Source organism: Pseudorca crassidens, chromosome 11 (genome assembly GCF_039906515.1).
Source record: "Pseudorca crassidens isolate mPseCra1 chromosome 11, mPseCra1.hap1, whole genome shotgun sequence".
Taxonomy (NCBI): domain Eukaryota; kingdom Metazoa; phylum Chordata; class Mammalia; order Artiodactyla; family Delphinidae; genus Pseudorca; species Pseudorca crassidens.
This window is the reverse complement of record NC_090306.1, coordinates 40,426,280-40,449,633: the sequence shown is the minus strand read 5'-3', so window position 1 is coordinate 40,449,633 and position 23,354 is coordinate 40,426,280. Positions and strand designations below refer to the sequence as shown.

Genomic DNA, 23,354 nt, shown 5'->3' with positions numbered 1-23,354 from the left:
ATTCTAAACAAAAAATTGTCAAAATAGCCCACTTGAAGCAAACAGGTCTACTTGCAAAGTGTGGTAAGAGTGTTATATGGTGGAAATCAGGTAGGAAAAAAAATTAGAGGGACCATTCTGCAAGGGATTTAAAAATTAACAGTGACATATTAGAAGCAGGAGGGAGTTGATTATGTAGCAAAGAAGTTGGAAAGGAAATAACTATTAAGCTGAAGGAGGTAATTGCCTTAACCTTACTCTGAAGCGAACAAGTGGAAGCACTAGGGCAAATATCCATGATAGTTTAAGCCAGATTGATAAAATAAATGTAGATAAATCAACAAAATCACATAGCCTTCAGGGCATTTTTAAAGAAACTCAAGGACACCATTGCAGAACCATTGACTCAGATGTGTAATGAGAAGCTGTTGTGCCATAGTACAGGTTGAATACAAATGTAAATAGATGCCTCTACTTAGGAAAGCTTGAGGGGCCCTCTGCAGTGAAAGTCTGAGCCACATCTCCAAACTAGGCAGCCTTCTATAGTCTTTAATAGGGTTGGCAAACGTTTTCTGAAAAGGGCCAGATCGTAATTATTTTAGGCTTTGCCAAGTATACAGTTTCTGTAGTAACTATTCAGCTTTGCCATTGTAGTGCAAAAGCAGCCATAGGCAATATATAAAGGAATGAGCATGGCTGTTCTTCAACAAAACTTTATTTACAGAAACAGCCAGTTTTTTGACCGCTGGCCTATAATAATGGATCGAATTCCACCCCCCACCCCCACTGCCACCCCGACATCACTAACAAATAGCCTTGCTTATGGTTTCTTAAAGGGAAAATAAAAATAACATTCTTAGAGGGAGTATCAAATTTTTGAGTAGTTAATTGGCAGGCACTTAATGGTTTTAAGACTGGGATTGGGATGGAAAATGTGCATTAATAGTAATGGTTAACATTTGAATGCTTTTTATTGCTGGACAGTGTCATAAGCACAGGTATGCTGATGACAAAAATTACAATTTTTTTTTTTTTTTTTAAATTCTCAGGTAGCTAGGATAATGGGGTAAGATGGTGTGGTATGAATTTCCCCAAATGAAGAATTACACTCAATTATAGATCATACAGGGGCAGAGTATGATTCTAAAATCAGCTAAGTTTGGAAGTTGGCTTTACTGTACATATGAATCTTGCACAAATCTTGATAAAGTGCAGATTCTTATTCACTAGTCTAGGGTGGTGCCTGAGGTATCTTTGTAGCAAGTTCCCAAGTGATATTGATACTGTCCTGAGTAAATACCAAGTGGAATAGTAACCTGTGACTATCGGAATATTTTTAGAAGTATTCTATCTCAGCAATTCCATCATTCTAGTTACTCAAATCAAAATACTGTGGAATAATCCTGGAATCTTGCTCTAACACATATGCCGCATTTAGTCTGTCAGCACATCCTGATGGCTGTATTTTGAAAACTGCTGGAATCTGAGCACTTTTCATCAACCTTGCTATTACTTTAGTACAAGCCACTGTCATCTCTCCCTCTAGATTATTGCAGTAGTCTGCTTGCTGGCCTCTGCTTTTCCCTTTGCTGCCTCCTCTGCCTTAAACCCCTTACTGGCTTATCACACTCAAAGAAGCCAATGTATTTACCTTAGCCTATAAGTTGTTACCTGATACCTGAAGAATAGCACCAGAACTAAAACAAATGTTAATGTAGGCTGAGTGGGAAGTTTTCCTTTTGTTCTTGACATTCTATCTACTTTTATTAAGGTAGACAGTGATTGAATTAACGTTTTAAAAGTAACTCTAGTCCTGACTCAAATTTCCAATTTTTAACCCACTAAAACCTTTAAATTATTCTTGTATGTGTTAGTTTCTTATTTTCTGCTTGGGTTTTGAATCAAAGTATGGGCCTTTGCATTTCTCCTTATTTAATCTAATACAGAATTTTCCTAGGCAGTACATACCTTTAATGTAGAAACTCACATGTGTACGTTATTTAACAAAAAATAGAAAAACTACCTCGTGTACACATGGAAGAATCATAACTGATGAAATTGGGGATTTCTTGTGCCTAGATATTACAAAATATATTTGAATACTTCATTGCAATCACTTGTCTTGCATCAATTCAAGAAAGAATTCTAAGAGTTGATTTAAAAAATAATTTTACTTCATAAATTTGTTCCCCTCGACTAACAAATTAATTTCCTTTCCTCTGTTTCTCATTTTGTCTCATGTAATCACCATTTTCCTAGTCCCCTAGGCCAAAATGATCTTTTACTCCTTCCTTTGTATTTATTTAGTCGCCAAATGTCAGAAATTCTTCAGCTCTTCAAAATTTGTTTCTTTTTTATTCACTTCATAGCCAATTACTCTAGCTATGCAAACATCTCTGCTTCCAGTCTCTCCCCTCTATAATCCATTCTGTGCTTTGCAGGCAGATCATTCTTTTAAAAGATTCATTTACATTGCTTATATTCATGTCAGTCTTCCTCAGAAGAATCTATAGGATTGACTCTAAACCTCTCAGTCAATCATTAGAGATCTGTCTATAATCTAGCCCTACTTGATTTATATTGCTCTGCTTATTACTCTCATTACCCTCACTGTAATCTTTCAGATGAACTTCTTGGCGTACATGCCCATTCCTTCTCAGTATATACACACAGTTGCTCTTTCACCCACTGACTTTTTTTTTTTTTTTAACATCTTTATTGGAGTATACTTGCTTTACAATGGCGTGTTAGTTTCTGCTTTATAACAAAGTGAATCAGTTATACATATACATATGTTCCCCATATCTCTTCCCTCTTGCGTCTCCCTCCCTCCCACCCTCCCTATCCCACCCCTCTAGGAGGTCACAAAGCACCGAGCTAATCTCCCTGTGCTATGAGGCTGCTTCCCACTAGCTATCTATTTTGTATTTGGTAGTGTATATATGTCCATGCCACTCTCTCACTTTGTCCCAGCTTACCCTTCCCCCTGCCCCTATCCTCAAATCCATTCACTAGTAGGTCTGTGTCTTTATTCCCGTCTTGCCCCTAGGTTCTTCATGACCATTTTTGTTTGTTTGTTTTTTAGATTCCATATATATGTGTTAGCATACGGTATTTGTTTTTCTCTTTCTGACTTACTTCACTCTGTATGACAGACTCTAGGTCCATCCACCTCACTGCAAATAACTCAATTTCGTTTCTTTTTATGGCTGAGTAATATTCCATTGTATATATGTGCCACATCTTCTTTATCCATTCACCTGTCAATGGACACTTAGGTTGCTTCCATGTCCTGGCTATTGTAAATAGAGCTGCAATGAACATTGTGGTACATGACTCTTTTTGAATTATGGTTTTCTCAGGGTATATGCCCAGTAGTGGGATTGCTGGGTCGTATGGTAGTTCTATTTTTAGTTTTTTAAGGAACCTCCATACTGTTCTCCATAGTGGCTATATCAATTTACATTCCCACCAACAGTGCAAGAGGGTTCCCTTTTCTCCACACCCTCTCCAGCATTTATTGTTTGTAGATTTTTTGATGATGGCCATTCTGACCGGTGTGAGATGATATCTTGGGGGTTTGATTTGCATTTCTCTAATGATTAATGATGTTGAGCATTCTTTCTTTTTTTTTTTTGTTTTTTTTTTTGCGGTACGCGGGCCTCTCACTGTTGTGGCCTCTCCCGTTGCGGAGCACAGGCTCCGGATGCGCAGGCTCAGCGGCCATGGCCCACAGGCCCAGCCGCTTGGCGGCATGTGGGATCGTCCCGGACCGGGTCACGAACCCGTGTCCCCTGCATTGGCAGGCGGACTCTCAACCACTGCGCCATCAGGGAAGCCTGAGCATTCTTTCATTGGTTTGTTGGCAATCTGTATATCTTCTTTGGAGAAATGTCTATTTAGGTCTTCTGCCCATTTTTGGATTGGGTTGTTTGTTTTTTGATATTGAGCTGCTTGTAAATTTTGGAGATAAATCCTTTGTCTGTTGCTTCATTTGCAAATATCTTCTCCCATTCTGAGGGCTGTCTTTTCGTCTTGTTTATGTTTTCCTTTGCTGTGCAAAAGCTTTGAAGTTTCATTAGGTCCCATTTGTTTATTTTTGTTTTTATTTCCATTTCTCTAGGAGGTGGATCAAAAAAGTTCTTGCTGTGATTTATGTCATAGAGTGTTCTGCCTGTGTTTTCCTGTAAGAGTTTGATAGTGTCTGGCCTTACATTTAGGTCTTTAATCCATTTTGAGTTTATTTTTGTGTATGGTGTTAGGGAGTGTTCTAGTTTCATTCTATTACATGTAGCTGTCCAGTTTTCCCAGCACCACTTATTGAAGAGGCTGTCCTTTCTCCACTGTAACTTCCTGCCTCCTTTATCAAAGATAAGGTGACCATATGTGCGTGGGTTTATCTCTGGGCTTTCTATCCTGTTTCATTGATCTATATTTTTGTTTTTGTGCCAGTACCATACTGTCTTGACTACTGTAGCTTTGTAGTGTAGTCTGAAGCCAGGGAGCCTGATTCCTCCAGCTCCATTTTTCTTTCTCAAGATTGCTTTGGCTGTTCCAGGTCTTTTGTGTTTCCATACAAATTGTGAAATGTTTTGTTCTAGTTCTGTGAAAAATGCCAGTGGTAGTTTGATAGGGATTGCATTGAATCTGTAGATTGCTTTGGGTAGTAGAGTCATTTACACAATGTTGATTCTTCCAATCCAAGAACATGGTATATCTCTCCATCTGTTTGTATCATCTTTAATTTCATCAGTCTCTTATGATTTTCTGCATATAGGTATTTTGTCTCCTTAGATAGGTTTATTCCTAGATATTTTATTCTTTTTGTTGCAGTGGTAAATGAGAGTGTTTTCTTAATTTCACTTTCAGATTTTTCATCACTCGTGTATAGGAATGCAACAGATTTCCGTGCATTAATTTTGTATCTTGCTGCTTTACCAAATTCATAGATTAGCTCTAGTAGTTTTCTGGTAGCATGTTTAAGATTCTCTACGTATAGTATCATGTCATCTGCAGACAGTGACAGCTTTACTTCTCCTTTTCTGATTTGGATTCCTTTTATTTCTTTCTCTTTTCTGATTGCTGTGGCTAAAACTTCCAAAACTATGTTGATTAATAGTGGTGAGAGTGGGCAACCTTGTCTTGTTCCTGATCTTAGTGGAAATGGTTTCAGTTTTTCACCATTGAGAATGATGTTGGCTGTGGGTTTGTCGTATATGGCCTTTATTATGTTGAGGTAAGTTCCCTCCATGCCTCCTTGCTGGAGAATTTTTGTCATAAATGGGTGTTGAATTTTGTCGAAAGCTTTCTCTGCATCTATTGAGATGATCGTATGGTTTTTCTCCCTCAATTTGTTAATATGGTTTATCACATTGATTGATTTGCATATCTTGAAGAATCCTTGCATTCCTGGAATAAACCCCACTTGATCATGGTGTATGATCCTTTTAATGTGCTGTTGGATCCTGTTTGCTAGTATTTTGTTGAGGATTTTTGCATCTATGTTCATCAGTGATATTGGCCTGTAGTTTTCTTTCTTTGTGACATCTTTGTCTGGTTTTGGTATCAGGGTGATGGTGGCCTTGTAGAATTGAGTTTGGGAGTGTTCCTCCCTCTGCTATATTTTGGAAGAGTTTGAGAAGGAAAGGTGTTAGCTCTTCTCTAAATGTTTGATAGAATTTGCCTGTGAAGCCATCTGGTCCTGGGTTTTTGTTTGTTGGAAGATTTTTTTTTTTTTTTTTTTTTTGCGTTACACGGGCCTCTCACTGTTGTGGCCTTTCCCATTGCCGGGCACAGGCTCCGGACCTGCAGGCTCAGCGGCCATGGCTCACGGGCCCAGCCGCTCTGCGGCATGTTGGGATCTTCCCGGACTGGGGCACGAACCCGTGTCCCCTGCATCAGCAGGCGGACTCTCAACCACTGCGCCACCAGGGAAGCCCTGTTGGAAGATTTTTTATCACAGTTTCAATTTCAGTGCTTGTGATTGGTCTGTTCATATTTTCTGTTTCTTCCTGGTTCAGTCTCGGAAGGTTGTGCTTTTCTAAGAATGTGTCCATTTCTTCCAGGTTGTCCATTTTATTGGCATAGAGTTGCTTTTAGTAATCTCTCATGATCCTTTGTATTTCTGTAGTGTCAGTTGTTATACCCACTGACTCTTATTTGTCAGATTGGCCTAGCTAAATTCCTTTTTATTCCTTCATACTGTTTTGCTCCTTAAATGTGTTAAGCTCCTTAACATATGTAACCTGTCAACTTCAATGAAAACTTCAGTCCAAATGGATCTCTTTTCTCTAAGCTCTGATTGTATTTATGTTTGTACCAAAAAATTTATCATTAGTCTTTGCTGTTTAATACTTATATAAGGCTTCTCTTTTCAGCAAGACAGTGCTTGGTGGCAAGGAGTATAAAAGTGTACTGGATTATCCAAAAAATTTACTGGCTTGGTTTGTATTGTGTTTTTTTATGTGTAAAATAATTTCTTACAGTTTGGGGTTTTTTTTAATATGTATATTATTGGGACAAGGCAAACATTAAAATTCTCTATTATAATTCATCCTATAGGAAACCCTTTTTCAAGGAGAAATGAAGAAGAAAACTCTATATACCCTAAATGTGGGAGATCAGGACTATGAAGATATGGAAGGTAACTTAATTTTTATAAAGCTTGTGTGTTGAAGGCAAAAGGTAGTGTTTCCATACTGTTTGTTAACAAGGAGTTTTTTGTATTTACATATTTTTTTTGTTCTTAAACTGTGAAATAAGCTGCCTAAATAAGAAGTGCACACCTTTTTTCCCCGTCTTCCCTTGTCTTATTTTTGATCAGTCAGTTTTTAGTTCATTGAGCTCTGCTCTTTTTCTTCTTAAGTTTTGCTCCCTACTGATATAGGAATGACATTTTTCTGTTTGTTTTTATTATTACTGTCCTTGGTTTTTTCTCCATTCCCTTCTTCCTGAAAAAAATCTCAAGTTCCTTTAGTGAAAGTCTGTTGGTGGTAAACTTAAGTTTTTGTATTTATTTTATCCTCTTCAAAACTATTGAAAGATATACAATTCTGGATTGATAATTTTTTTTTTGGTCTCTTAGCACTTTGAAGATATTATTTAGCTATTTTCTAGTTTTCTTACTAGCTGTCAAGGAATGTCTTTTCAACCTAATTGTCATTCCCTTGTAGATGATCTGTCTTTTCCCTCTTTTTGCTTTTAAGATCTTGTTTTCATCTTTGATATTGTACAGTTTTGCTACTTTGTTTCTAAACATGGATTATTTTTATTACTCCTGTTTAGTATACCTTGTGTGTCCTTTATCTGTTGGATCATGTTTTTGTTTTATCATTTCCCAGCCATTACTGCTTCAACTATTGCCTGCCCTTTAGTCTCTTCTTCTGAACTTCAATTAATATGTTAGACTTTGTTCTGACCTCATTTCCCAATCTCTGTTTTTATATCTCCTTGTCTGTCTCTTACAGTCTAGGTAGTTTCTTCAGTTCTTCCAGTTCACAAATATTTTTTCTTCTGGGTCTAATTGCTGTTCAGTTATTTTATGTAGTATTTGAAAGTTCTGATATTTGAAGCCAGTGGACATCTAAATAAATTTATAATAAATAAATATAATACATAAATAAAAATAAATCTAAACTCATTCTTGTTTCTGCTGATTCTTACTCAAGGCAACGTATTTTCTTCTGTTTGGTAAAGTTTGATTATGAGCTCATATTTGATCCGTTTAATCTGTGGAATCCTGAGGGCCTAAATTAGGGATGCTTTCCTTCAGAGGATTTGTATGTATTTGCTTTTTTCTGAACCCATGCTGGGACCACTTTAACCCCATTTGAGGGTCTTGGCTTAAAACTGGAATCTCCTAGGATCAGTTTCCCTACCTGGATTGGTCCTAAGGTTAGTCTCCAGTTCTGAACACTAGTATGGACATGTGTTTCCAGGGCAATGTCAGCTTTTCCATTTGCTTGGCATATACTGGTCACATTTCAGCTGACCATTTCTGTATTTTTGTTTTGTTTTATGTTGAATCTTGGAGTTTCTTTTACTTTTGAGCCAGCACTGCTTACTTCTTGTGTGTTGGTTACATTGCTGGTAGGTGTTTAAATTAGTACAAACCCTAAGGGGTGTAATTTGGCAGTATCTATTCATAATACAAATGTATGTACACGTTGGTCTAACAATTCCATTTTTAAGAATTTATCCTGTAGATACACTATTAAAAATGGGAAATGAAAAGTTTTTCATTGCAGCATTGTTTGTAATAGCCCAAGTTTGAAAACAGGTGAATGTCCCATCCATAGGTTGAAACAACAAAAAACACAGACTGCTGTGTATAGTGTTCTAGCATTTGTGTGAAGAAGGAGGTTTGAAAGAATATATATTAGGATTTGCTTGTCTGTGCATTCTATCTTGTCTCTGGAAGAACACAAAACAAACAACAGTTGTTACTTGTTGCATTGGGTGGAACTAGATGGATGGGAGTAGATTTGCTTGGGAGATTTGTCACTATAACCTTTTTTTACTTTTAAATATTTGAACTATGTGATTATTACCTATTTTAAAATTAATTCATGAAAAATTCTTTTCACTCCTCCCTTAAATTATAAATCAGTAAATGTTGGGGTTATTGTGCTCAAGGAGTTTGTTTCTTATAGTGTATCTAAGATCTAATTACTTTGTAGAAGGAGGGCCTTTTAGAGTATCTAGTCCATCGTATTACCACAAACATAAGTCATTTGGTCTGGAGAAATTGAAAGCATATATCGTTGCTTTACTTTATAGGTGAAGAAAACAAAGATAATACTGCTACCATTGGTCTGTTGTACAGTGAAGCTGATAGATGTCCAATATGTCTCAGTTGCCTGTTAGAGAAGGAAATTGGTTTTCCAGAAAGCTGTAATCATGTCTTCTGCTTGACCTGTATTCTTAAATGGGCAGAGGTGAGTCTAAGTATTAAATATTATTGTATTTTAGTTCCCTAGCATGATTTCATTCCACCTAGTCTAAAGACTTGATACTGCCTTTCATAAATTATTTCACAGTAATGTGTTTTCCTCCACTTAGGACAAACATCTCTGTATTGCTCAAATTTTGTTAGTATATTCCCTTCTAAATTTTTTATATTCAGCTTTTTGTTCTTTTATGATTAAAAAATTTTAAATGCATACCATTAAAAAAAACGAGATAATGGATTAAGTATTTTTTTCTGGTAGAAATGCAGTAATTCATCTTCAGTGTACTTGACCCTCTTGTGATTATATTTACTACTAATAATAACACCTTCTCTCTGCTTTGTGTTTTATATTTTTCAGAGAATTTTTACATAGATTATTAAATTTCTTCCTTATATCAGCCTGTGGGATAACCAGAACAGATATAACAGTGTCTTTCCATTTTACAGATGTGGAAACTTGGATTTTGTGTTCTATAACTTGGCCAAGGTCTCATAGCTTAAGAGACAGAAATAAATTTACAACTGCATTTTCTAGTTCCTGTGTTTCATTTATTTTGAACTAATTTCAAAGTTAGAGATATTATTGAGGTTCTTCATAGATAGTTAATGATTAAGAAACAGGAAAATTTGGGACTTTTAATGTATTATGTTGATTCATTTTGGGTCAAGTAGATCACAGTACTGTATATTGAATATTCATTATGAGCCCCATTGTTAGAAATTGTGAAATAAAAATTTATCATACTGCTCATGCTATATTTTCTGAGTTAGTAATTTGTTAGTGTGTAAAAATTAGTAAAGGAGATAAATCTTAAAAATGTTTTTAACATTAGCTGCATTCAAATTCTTTGTTGTCCTTATGCACATTGGAATTAATTGTCTGTTATATAACTGGGGTTTTCAGAGTTCCGTGTCTAACTTATATTTCATCAGTAGTATGAAAAAGAGAACATAACTGTGTACTGACTCTATGGTCAAGTTCTGGGAGGGGGAAGAAAAAGATTTGTTATACCAATTGAGTTAATAATAGTATACTTGGAAACAGTTCTAAATAGATAAAAGTCTAAACTGGTTTTTGGCAAGAAAGGACTAAAGATAGGTGAAAATGTATTCTGGGAAAAAATATTTTGAGTTTAATTTAATTATTTAATATAATTGTAAATCTCTGTGTGTTTGCAGGAGCATTGACTAATGAAATAAGAATGCATATTTTTCTCTGCCACCCACCTAATGATTTCATCTGTGTTGAATTTAGTGCACCATGGTTTGCTTTGTGATTAGATATCTTAAAAATAGAGGAGATTTTGCTTCCAATAGAGAATTACTGGATGGCTAGAAGGCTTCAATTCAGTGCTTTTTGTGAGATTGCATTCAGTGACCACATAATTGGGGGTTCAACAACCATGATTTGAGTATGTGTTTTTCTCTGAGGATTAGAATGTATAAAATAGGCTTGATTCATCATCCTTCATTACACTACATGCATCTTTGATACAACCATTAGCTTTATCATGGTGTACAAGTTCAGGTGTCTCTAGGGTAAGTATCTAGAAGTGATTGTAGACTGTGTACATATTCAACTCCACTAGATAGTGCTAAACTTGTCCATGTTTTTAACTATTGTTGAATATTTTTAAGTTAAAAATACTTGCTAACATACATAGTTTTGCAATCAGCACTTTTCTTGCATGTAATATTTTTCTTCTTTTGTGTTACCCCTTTGGATATAAACATTTTGTTGAAGCCAAATTGCTTCTAAAAGAAAATACTTATCGACTGTACTGCCATAAATTGTGATGGGCAGTGGGGGAGTTGAGGTATTGTTTAAACAAAACTAGTTAACCTTGAAAGCAGAGAATAAACAGAATATTCTGAATTATTTCATTGTCCCTAGTGGGGATAGCAGACATAAGTTAAATAAACCATTAAGTTGAGCAGTAACAAGAACACAATCTACTAATAAAATGTTCATTATAGGGCCTCCCTGGTGGCGCAGTGGTTGAGGGTCCGCCTGCCGATGCAGGGGACACGGGTTCGTGCCGCAGTCCAGTAAGATGCCACATGGCGCGGAGCGGCTGGGCCCGTGAGCCATGGCCGCTGAGCCTGCGCGTCTGGAGCCTGTGCTCCTCAACGTGAGAGGCCCGCGTACCGCAAAAAAAAAAAAAAAAAAAAAAGTTCATTATAATTAATAAATGATTACTGGTTAACAAAATCACTTCAAAATTTTCAGTTTGAATCTTTTATTGGTATGATAAAAATTAGATATATTTTGAAGTGTATCAGTGCTTTGACAAATAGAAGCAGATTTCATATTCACTAGTGTTTTTATTCATGGCCATTAGTTATTAAGATCTCTCTTCTCATTTTCCTCAGCCTCCTTCTGTTTTGAAATAGAGGCATGTAGTTTACTTTGGATTTCAGGATTAGGAAAGATCATTTGTATTCAGACTCTGCTAACTGGCCCGGCCTTGTGCTAAGGCTTTCTTTTATATTCTTTCATTTAAATTACTATGTTAATGTTTATTTGAAATTCAAGGCATTGATCCTGAACTCTTAAGTTGTTTCTAAATACTTCAAGAGCCTGAAATTAAAATAATTTTTAAAAATTGATCCATAGTTTTAAATTTTACTAATGTTCACTTTTAGTAGGGAGTTAGAAATCAAAAGTGAAATTTACAGTGGTTGGAAATCTACATAATAAGAAAAAAGTACAGAATGTATTCAGGATCACCTTCCTAGTCTTATGTGTCTTTCAGAAATTCTGTTGAGCTATCTGAGATTTATTCTCAAGGTTTATTAAAATTTGATTCAGAATAGGTATCAAGAACCAAGAAGGACTCATTTATTTACTTTCACCTTAATATTTTAATCATTGAAGAAATTCTCCATAAGAAACAAGTAAAGTTAAAGTATTTAATTATATTTATTTTGGACACATTCCTGAAATTTCTCATGCTCTTAAAATATCTATATCCAGAGTCACAATCAGTTTCAATCTCTTCAAGTTCTAAAATTTTGGTTCTTTGGTTATTTAAAACAAAAGCCATTTAAGGACTAATTAAGTAACTGAATTTAGTCTCTAGATATTCATAGAATCTACTTACCTAGGGCAGAAAGATTCAGAATAATGGAAGCTGGTGGTCTTCATGGCCCATAGCCTAATTTCCTCCCATTAGGGACACTAGAACAAATTGAAATTAAACATGTCCATTCTGTGTTTAGTTTCAAGAAATTCACAGATGGTAAGCCTGCTGGTTTATAAAATAAAAATGATGATGTAGAAATAAAATATTGATCTAAACAAAGACACAGTAATTGACACTTAGGAAAGTTGAAGTTCTTGTTAATTTAAATCATCAGTATTAGAACTGAGAATCTGGAGCTAAAGAAGGCCTTTAACCTGTTGAAATATGTATAGAACCAATACACTAAAGTTTATCAGCCACTTAGAAAGTTAATTATTTTATCCATACTGTGAGGAAAAATACAGTCTAAACATATTGAGGGCATTTAGTTTACACATAAGTTTAATCTTGATTGTCTCAGTTTGCACATTTTAAAGTAGATAATTAGAAAAGTGAAGGCTAGGGAAGTTTGACACATGGCCATAGCATTGACAGCCAATCATAATTATGATCCTCAATAGACAATAGGGTAACCTACACACACACTAAGAAAATAAGATTTAGGATTTGGCAGGTTGCCAAGAAGTGGTTACAGTTTTGACCCTTAAAAGGGTTAAAGTTTGAGGACTTGGAGACATTTCATGTTTGAAGTGGTTAAGAGTTTTTACTCTATTTAAAGGAACATGCAATATATGTGATTAGGAGGTTTTTGATATTCACTGGGATTCTTTTCTCTTTTAAGTAATGTAAATATTTCCCTTATTTTTAAAGTAATTTTTTTAATGTGATTAACTTTCCTACTATAAGCAAATTATCCTCCCTCAACTTATTTCTCTCAGTCCTCCATTTATATCAAATGCTGACAGCTTCAGTTTGAGAAAGTAAGGTTAATGAAATCAAAATTGCACAGTTGGCAAAGGTATGTTTTCTCTCATGAGACTAGAAATGAAGAGAGTCTTACTGTGGTGATGTACAGTTCTTGAAGAAGTCAGACAACAGTGTTCAATGCAGACAGGTGAGGAGTATGTTTTTGGATTAATAGTACATACCAAAAAAAATCAAAATGTGACCCGTTGACTTATATCTTGACTACTGATATGTTTTATATACAGATGTTCCCTTATGCAGTGAGTAGAAACTTATACATCATTCTAGTGATTAGATTATTGTTTGGTAACATAATTCAGCAAAGTTCTATTGCCTGGATTTTCCCAACAGTTTTTCCTAAGATGTAAATTTTTTCTTTATTCCTGAACTAAACCAAACCTCTCTGTTATGTACTTCTTTGTGAACAATAATGTAAGCATATCTGTGGAGCACTACTGTTAGTCCTTATCTTTATAATCTATAAAGCGTTGTCAAATACATTAATTAATTTAATTATTACAACTTGTGTGATAGGTGATTCAGAGCTGTCTATCTTCATCCTTAAAGTAGATTAGAGAGGTTGCTAGTTCTGACTCCTCCAGAACTTGAATTTGTGACTAATTATTCCAAATTCCTAGTTGTTTTCACTCTGTATTGATCCTTTGGTAAAACCTTTGGTAGAGCAAAGAATATTTTTATATTGTGAATGCTCATTACCTAAAGCATATGTAATAGGTTTTCATTTAATATTCTGTTTTTACCAGTTGGGTAAATTAATGTGTATTTCTGTATAGTCTAATTTTAAATGTCAGAATTTGTAAAGTGATTTATACAGATAGTTTATGGGATTTTCTGTTTTTATGCTAGAAAATGAAAGTCTTAACTATTAAATGTCAAAAGAAAAGAAAGGTTAAAAGTAATTCTACCCAACTGTTGTAATTTATTTTTAAGAATATGAAAGAGTTCCTTTTGAGTAGTTGGATAAAAAGTTTTCTTGCTGTTAATTTTATTACTGACAGCCATTTGCCCTGTAGGGATACATTCCTGAAAGCTGTCTTGAAAGAACTGGTTAAATGTGATAGGACTGTCTTGAAAGAACTGGTTAAATGTGATAGTGTACATGTAGGCCGACTACAGGTGAGCACTTCTTTAGAGGTGCAGACTAGGTATCTTGGGACCATCAAGAAGAAAGGATAGGTCCTAGTGAATGGCTTTAAAATAAGCAGCAACCTCTAATGGTATGCATTCCTAAATCATCTTTATTTGATTTTGAACTGCAGTTTTATATAATGTGCTCTATTTATTAGTAAGAGAGATAAATGTTCTAGAGATTCCCATGAACAGACAAACCTACCTAAAACATAGGTACTGAGATTTAGTCTTTAAGCACTTACCTTTAACACTTGCTTCTCTCTCTCTAGGAGGGGCTATCGGTAGGCAGCCTTTGTGATTGAGGATAGAGCAGCAGCAGGAAGCAAGAAATATTAGAAATCAAGAATCCTGAATTCCCAAATAAGGAAGGTTTCCTGTTCTTACATTTAAATATGGGTTTATCTGAGCTGGGAATTTACAACGCTTCAGAATACTAGGGTATGTTTTACTGAAATCATTAGGAAGATTATTTTTTTCTATCGAAATTGCCTCCTTAACTGATATAACCTCAGTACAGAGCATTCACAGTAAAATGAATGCTCTGTTTTTTAATACACATTACATTGTAAAGTAGTGATCAAATTCTGTTAATTTTGTAGCTGTATCACAAAGTTGAATGATGATATTGGATTACTTTGACTATGAAACTAATTAAATTAGATACTTGAAAAATTATTGAAATAAAAGTCATTGTCAATTTAAATAGGTGAATAATTGAAGGGTATTTTTGTTGTATATAAGAACTCAAAATGGTGAATAACCAAAGGGTATTTATTTTTGTTGTATACAAGGAAAATAAAATTTGGGATAATTTTCTTTAAAACTAAAAATATATTTTAAAGAAGAATTAAGTATGTTAGCTAAAATTTTTCAACATTAGTTTTAAATGTGAATTTTTTAAACCACACAACTTAAAAACTAAATTAGTTATTTTAGTGACACAAACTCTGGAAACTAAGATTAAAATATCTTTGAGATTTTCTGAATGGGTATCTGCTGGATTATAAGGATGAATATTCCTTAGGAATGCTTTAAAATTAGGCCAATGCAAACCATTTTTTAAAACCTTTTTTTTTTTAACTTTTCTATTAAAGCTGTTTGATCATCATGTGATATATAATTTTATGCTTTAGTACCTACTGATGACAGTGTCTTTGAACTTTGGCTAATATGCTAATGTAAAGTAGCCTTATATTTTTCTTACATTATACATTAACAAAAAATGAAAGATCCATTTAGTTTTTAAAAATCAGTTTTGATTTCTTTTTCATTAAGTTCTTTAGTCACTTAATTTATTGAGGTATGCTGTGAAGACTTAACTCAGGATAACTGAATTTCTTTTCTGTTTCCCGTTTGAAATGCTTTGCTAAAGTGTTTTAAGGTCAGAAATGGATATCATCATTTCTCAGTAGCCATAGCAGAGATATTTTGTCTACTATAGGTAGCTTATTTTCTGACCTATGCTTTTTTTTAATCTGAGGAGGATAACCTGCTTTTAAGAAATTTTTCTGACGGTAAGCCTGAGCCAAAGAAAATCTGTTAACTTGTTTTCTAGTGTTAAGTAGATTATTTTTAGGAAATGTAAGTATATACAGATTACCATAATAGATAGCAGTAGTTTTCCGACTACTATTTTTTATTTCTGTTTTCTTTCTTTTTGTTTTTGAAATAGCAGTGGAACCCTTTCTCCACATGAAACCTTAGACAAATCCATGACAATTATAGTTAAGGAAAAAAGAACAAAACCAAAATCTTACTCAGAACCCTAATACCTGTAACAGATCAAAATGGAACGGCTCAGGTTAAAACTCTTGTCAGTTTGAACATGGGAGAGGGAAGAGTGCCATTTAGCTGATGTCAACAGAGGAAATTTAATAAAGAAGAAAATGGGATTGTGTAATTTCAGAGTTTTTGAAAGGTTCAATGCATCTGATATAGAATAAATTTCTTTAACACAGTGGCTTTCTTTGGATCTTCGTGTTACAACTTGAAATAGATATTAAAAAATGGAATAGTTTAATTTCCATATATGTCATGAACTTTGAAAATTCCAACAAGAAAAATCACTAAGAATTCAGTCTCTCACATGTATATGTACATCATATTGTGAGTTATCTTTTTGTTAGTGAGCCAAGCTTTTCTATTGTTAGTGCTGTAAAGCTAGTTAATATTTAGAAGACTTTACACAGTACTTAGTGTATGCCATTAATTACTGTGAAAACCTCAGATTATTATTATCCCCATTTTCACAAATGAGACAAAGGAAGGCTATGTAACTTGCTCAAGGTTATACACAGGACAGGATATAAAAATAGACAGTAAATCCAGAGCCCTTACACATGTCTTAATAGTTTTTTAAAAAACATTGAAGGAAACACATTTTATTATTGTTTTATCTTTTTTTTCAAAGATTTTTTTTTTTAATGTGGACCATTTTTAAAGTCTTTATTGAATTTGTTACAGTATTGCTTCTGTTTTGGTTTTATGGCCACGAGGCATATGGGATCTTAGCTCCCTGACCAGGGATCAAACCCATATCCCCTGTATTGGAAGGCGAAGTCTTAACCACTGGACTGCCAGGGAAGTCCCTCTTTTATCTTTTTAATGAATTTTATCTAAATTTACCTTTAAAATAGAAATACAAGTATATTTTGAAACTTTAGTAAAAATAAATACTTGAAAGTTTCCACTTTATAAAGTATTATTTTGAATTATAAATGTGTTAATATAACCTCTAGTCTAAGAAATTTCATGCAGTAAATGGTAATATAAACAACAGTCACATAGTTAGGATGTTGAGTTCTTTGAACTAGAATTGCTATTTGTAATGCATTATTAAAAAGCTGTGGACAGCTTTGTTGCTACTTGTAGCAAAGCTTTTTAAGGTCAAATTTTCTGTAGGGAAAGTACTAGCATCCTAAATGCATAGTACTTGGAAGTAAGCTGAGCTGGGTTCTACCAGTCTGAATTGGTTTAATATAGTCAGGAAAGTCAAATTTCCTAATTCAGATATGGTGTAGAGCATTTTATCAAGCCCTACCTACTTAAGAAAAGAAAAATCACTTTTTAGCAGAGTAGTAAAAAGTAACTCTGTTCATATTTTGGCTGCTTCCAAAGTGACTCACGAGCTTTGTGAAAATGTATTATATGATCGAGGGCCACACACAGTCTGTTGTACTTGTGCTTTGTGTAAGCATATCTTGATATGTGCCAAAGTCCAGAAAAGCAAATATCACATTTTTCCACTAGGGAATATAGGATAATTTATCAAAACTTCATTATTATATTATCTATTAGACTATTGCTATTAAATTGCTAGAATCCTGTTTTACTTTTATAACCATAGGTATTAAAATATCACCTTTCAGTATTTTCTTCTTAGGCTACAGAATCTTCCCTTTTACCCTAGTAGACAACATACTTTATCTTAAATTATTTAAATAATATAAGCCTATTCCTATACAAACATTTAATAGTATTATCAGAGAAACTCAATTATAGTTGAAGCATGTTAATTTTGAAAGTATAGGAAATATATTTATGTCAAGATAAAGATGATTTAGAATTACAGAGTGAACAAAGGACAATTTTTCTTAATTTATAAAGAAAGCCTACAATTCAGTTTGAAAAAGACCAGCAACCTAATAAAAAAAGTTAGGCAAAAGGCATGAATAGACAGTTTAAAGAAAAGGAACTTTGAAGAGCCCTTAAACGTGGAAATATTTTCAACCTTACTCATATAAAAGGAAATGTAAATTAAAACTATATGACATACCATGCTGTTAAGAATGGGACAGCTCTGAAATAGTAATATGAGCCAATTTAAAATATGTAATTAAGAGAAAAACAAGATTCAGTTCAGCCTCTGAATTATATTTTATATTTAAAAGATACACGTTATGCATAAACATTGGGTATCTCCAAAAGGATACATAAGAAACTACTTCCAGAGAGGGCATCTACATGGCTGAGGGAGCAGCAGAGGAATCCTTGCTTTTCTTCATATCTACAATTTTTTTTTTTGCTGGTACAACTGCCTATTGAAAATTATTTTGGGGGAAAATATTGTCATCGAATATTAAAATCTATAAGGGACCTGTCCAAGCCATTCCTTTTACAGCTTATTTAGAGTTACTCAAGTGCTTTGGATCAGAGAGGTAGTGATTTCAGCCCAGCTTTCCTTTCATTACAGCTGTAGTACTCAACTGTGCAGCAAGTCTTAATAGGTATTATCTTGATAACAAAGATCTTATCTCTCTGATCATCGTTGTATTCCACTTATTTAGCATACAATAGGTGCTCAGTAAATGTTTGAATGAATTTTAAAAATTATGGTATTTATTACTTTGTGGAGTAATACAGGTGGAAAGCATTTCATCTTTATCTTTGAAAGAAGAAAAAATTATTTTTCTATGGTTCCTCTTCTGGTGAAAAACTTACTGTGAATGCGTTTGTTATAGTTTAATTTTGATCTGTTTTAAAGAGACATTCGTAAAGTTATAATTTGTTCATCATTTTTCAGACACTGGCTTCATGTCCTATTGACCGGAAACCTTTTCAGGCGGTGTTTAAATTCAGTGCATTGGAAGGTTGTGTTAAGGTAAGGTTTAGATTTTATTTTGTAAAACAAACTCTTTAAACTTAATTGAGATGATTTTGCTTTAAATTTCCAGTTTGAGTATATTTGTGAATTCAACTTTAATGTGTTTAATTTCCATTGAAAAAATGTTTGAATGGAATATTAGATTCAAACACAAACCCCCACAAAAACTTAAGTCCAGAGTACCTGAAAATTATGTTTTCATGAAAAACATAATGTTGAGAAGATTAAACAAAATTAAATATAAAAGGGTGTCTTTGTTCTTAAATTCTGGTGCTTGAAGGAAACTGAATTTAATTCGAGAAGAATAAGGGGGTTTGTGAAGATCTTGAGAGGGACTTCTCATGGTTTCAGTGTTGTCATGGGCAGATGACTTCTTTTGTTACGTACGGTTTTATTGTAATGCTTAATCCTAGTCACATTCTTGAGATTCACATACCATGCTGATGTTACTTATGATTAAGAACCATGATTATGATTTGTATTCACATTTATTTTTGGCTTACAAATAAAAGAAGAAGAAAGAGATAGGAACATATTCCTGAGTTAATGAATAAAAAGTGAAAAGAGAGTAAGTAGTAATTTACGTAAAGTGAAATGTGTAAGAAAGATTTCTTGAGGTTCTCATTAGTAAGTCAAGAATGGTATACAGTTAAAAATGAGAATACTCAATATATACATATATGATGCCATTGATGGGAAAAACAAACTTCCCAAGTAGCACCAACACTTTGGTTGCTATCTTTGTGAATAGGAAGGGGCATGTAAGCAACATAAAACTATTTAAGCATTAGATGTTCTCAGTGTAGGTGTTTATAATTTGTTTTGATATATTTTTTCCAGATAAGTCTCAGTGACATAAGGTACAAATGAGATTGCAATTCAAATAAAATGACATGTGAAAGATATTGCATGTTGTAATTGTGTTAACTCTGGACATCTATACAAATTAGTATATATCTTGGAGAAAAGATAAAACATTATATATGTGTGTGATAGTATAATCAAAATTAAAGCAACACTTCTCTGAAAGACATGTTCTGTTTTTCCAGACTATATATATTATGTTGCTGAAGCTTCTTTAGCATGAACTAGCTTCCAAAGATATTCTTCTGTAAAATTTTGTTCTGTTGCTTCATGTGAATTTTGTTCTGTTGCTTGGAATAAAAATTTATGTTTTATTTAATAGGGTTTGAGTGTTACTTAAGTTAAAAGTTTGGGGGAGTGTTAATCTAATTTTGTCAAACTTAAAAGGTATTTCTTATCGTGTGTGATATTATCCATACATTCTTTCTTTTTGTTTGAATTTTATTTTATTTTTTTATACAGCAGCTTCATGTTAGTCATCCATTTTATACACGTCAGTGTATACCTGTCAATCCCAATCTCCCAATTCATCACACCACACCACACCCCACCTCCCACCCCCTGCCCACCCCCTTGGTGTCCTTACGTTTGTTCTCTGCATCTGTGTCTCAATTTCTGTACTGCAAACGGGTACATCTGTACCATTTTTCTAGGTTCCACATGTATGCGTTAATACACGATATTTTTTTTTCTCTTTCTGACGTACTTCACTCTGTATGAGTCTCTAGATGCATCCATGACTCTACAAATGACCCAGTTTGTTCCTTTTTATGGCTGAGTAATATTCCATTGTATATATGTACCACATCTTCTTTATCCATTCGTCTGTCAGTGGGCATTTAGGTTGCTTCCATGACCTGCCTATTGTAAATAGTGCTGCAGTGAACATTGGAGTGCATGTGTCTTTTTGAATTATGGTTTTCTCTGGGTATATGCCCAGTAGTGGGATTGCTGGGTCATACGGTAATTCTGTGTGTGGTATTATCCATATATTCTTAATATCTTCCTTTGCCCTTTTACTTCTTTTGAATCTTTATTATCCTTTTCCCTTTACAATTAAACTCGAATGGGTCATATATAATTGCTTATATTTTCAACCACTTGTTGGACATCTCCATCTAGAATACCAAAGGAATCTAAATATTAACAAACCCCAAACTCGTCTCATTCCCTGCCCCATCCCCTAACCCCAGTTGTATGGTACCATAATCCCAGTCACCCAGATCAAAAACACCTGGGAGTTTTCCATTTTTTCTCTTTGTCTTATTTTTGCCTGTTCCTTCTGCACAATGTCTTAAATTTGTTCCCACTTCATTACCTCTTTGTAGGCCCTCATGCTGTCATCTAGACCTGTTCTACCAATAGAAATATACTACAAACCACTCTATAATATAAAATTTTTAGTAGCCGCATTAAAAGACCAAAAGGAAACAGTTAAATTGAATTTTTATATTTTATTTAATCCAACATATCTAGTGTATTATCTCAACATGTAATATTTTAGAAGAATTATTACTGAAGGATTTTATTTTTTGTTGTTGTTTTTATTGAAATCCGGTGTATATTTTACACTTACAAGTACATCTCAATTTAAACCAGCCACATTTCACATGCTTAATAGTATGTGGCTAGTGACTGTTGTCTCATACAGTATAGATCTACACTGTTATAAGAACTTTTTTCCAGTTTCCTGACTTTTATAGTTTCCCTTAACTGGTTCATTCTCCATATCACTGCCAAAGAAAACAAATTTGATCATCTCATTCACATGCTTTTAAAACTCTATTTTCTGATTCCTATAGAATTATTTTCTTATTCAGGACCCTTTACAGTCTGGTCCTAATACATTGTATCAGCTTCATATCCTGCTAATTTTTTCTTCCCCATCTGCATTGGCTTCTTACTGTTTCTTATAACTGTGTTCCCTCCATTTAGAATATTTTTTCCTTATACAGATTCCTACTCATTCTTGAAGACCGACTCATAAATCATCTACTCATTAAAGTCTTCTCTGATATCCTCAAAGTCAGTTCTACATGTATACAAAGATCTGTGTTTATATTTGTTATGAGCACTTAATCTATTTACATGACCCTCTCTTACTGTTATGTTTCCCCAGAGCTTAGCACACATACTAAGTTTATAGTTTAGCATGCTTGAATTAATAAGCATATGTATTTGGGCTGCACGTTCATTCAGACAGTTTTGTTTCTTTAATTTTTTGTCCTTTCAAGGGAAATGTGTAGGTTATCATTTGTGATGCCAGATTATCAGACTAAATAGGTGATTTTGCTTTTTCTCACAGGTTCACATAAAAAGACAGTTGAGAGAAACAAATGACAAGAAAATTGAAAGCTCTTTTAAGAAACAGCTGTCCTGTCAGGAAAATTCTAAAAGCTGTATGAGGTTAGTGCTGAACTTCAGAAGTGGAATCCAACTGTGTAGAATCAGAAGATAGCTAGTAAAAAGAAAAAAAGTACTTAAAAAAATGAGGTTTTTTGTATTTAATTTGAGGTGAGGTTTAAATGTATTTAATTACTTCTTTTAAAGCACACCCTTGATAAGTTAAGGAAGGACCAGCTGAAATCTGAGAATATAATTTATTTGACCTCTATCTTTGAGGAATTAGTTTTTTTCCTAATTTGTTTTAGATCGATACTTTTGTACAATAAAAGTTACAACAGTGTAAAATTTCTGTAAAATTTTCTGAATGCTTACGCATTTTTGTACATATCAGAAACAAATATGGATAAGCATTGGTGCACAGCCCACATTTTGAGTAACTGCTCTAGTATTTATGGAGAGAAAGTAGAAAGTAACTAAAGATACAGTACAACATTCTTCATGAGACAGTTGTAATTGAAACTACTTATTATCTTTCTCATTTTGTTTCTCTGTGTTATAGCAGACACTTGCTACTGCTATAACAAATGTTTATTGTTTAAAAAAATTTTAAACACGTTTGGATTTGTTTCATTAACTGCTATTGTTAAAACGTAATTGCCTAGAAACAGTACGCAGGTTTAACAGATATTAACATATTTTTGAATTAAATTGAATTAATAGTGTACTGGAGATTCATTTATTATTAATACTTAAAATAATTTGTTACAGTACATTTAAAATTGAAGCCCTTTTTGATCTGAAGTATATTTAGAGCTGTCCAAAAGTTGTCAAAGTCATAATTAAATCTATGATTCATTAGTACATTTCATCAGAATACTAATATCTTAAGAGAGTAAATATATTAGTTACCAAAACAGTTAACAATATTCCTTGAGATTTATTGAATCATGCAACTAATTTAGAACCCTGTAGCTCTTTAGAAGTTATAGACTTTTGGGAAGTTACAGACTTCTTTGGTAATCCTAAGAAAACTATAGACAACTACTATCCGAAAACATACTTAGAGATAAAAGTTTTTAGATTTTAAGGGATTCCTGGAACACTCTGTTCAAGAGCCCACCCATAAAGCCAGTTAATAACTGCAGTAGAGCAAATTTTATTTACAGTTTCTTTTAATTATATCTGAGTCAGCTTTGAGTCTTCCATTTATGGTTATATAGTAAATAGCACATTTTTCCCAAGCATAGTGAAGAAATACCTTTTGCTAGCTTCATTATTGATTCATCTCCTATTCTTGGCTGTGACAATGTCATAGGTAGGCATTTTTTCAGAATTACCCAGTTCTCTTGGCTCGTGCTGAGAGTGCAGTGCTCATCATTGTATGACCTGTGATAGGGTCATACAGTGGGTCTAACAGAGCTGAGGTAGTCCACATGCTTAACTGTTTTTTCTCAAGGACTGTGGTAGA

The 23,354-nt window shown here is 33.8% G+C and overlaps 1 protein-coding gene across 5 annotated transcripts in view; it reads left to right on the top strand.

Moving 5' to 3' along the window:
- The window catches only part of SCAF11 (SR-related CTD associated factor 11), a 73,390-nt gene that overhangs the window by 23,183 nt on the left and 26,853 nt on the right, over positions 1–23,354 (top strand). For 4 of the 5 annotated variants that reach the window (XM_067696288.1, XM_067696290.1, XM_067696289.1 and 1 more), the window contains 4 exons: positions 6,541–6,622; positions 8,758–8,915; positions 18,596–18,673; positions 21,846–21,946. In XM_067696288.1, the coding sequence (XP_067552389.1) occupies positions 6,562–6,622; positions 8,758–8,915; positions 18,596–18,673; positions 21,846–21,946 (398 nt within the window). In that variant the 5' untranslated portion in view covers positions 6,541–6,561. Of the gene's footprint in view, positions 1–6,540; positions 6,623–8,757; positions 8,916–14,342; positions 14,512–18,595; positions 18,674–21,845; positions 21,947–23,354 lie in introns of those variants that run through there. The other variant, XM_067696291.1, reaches the window with a different exon arrangement.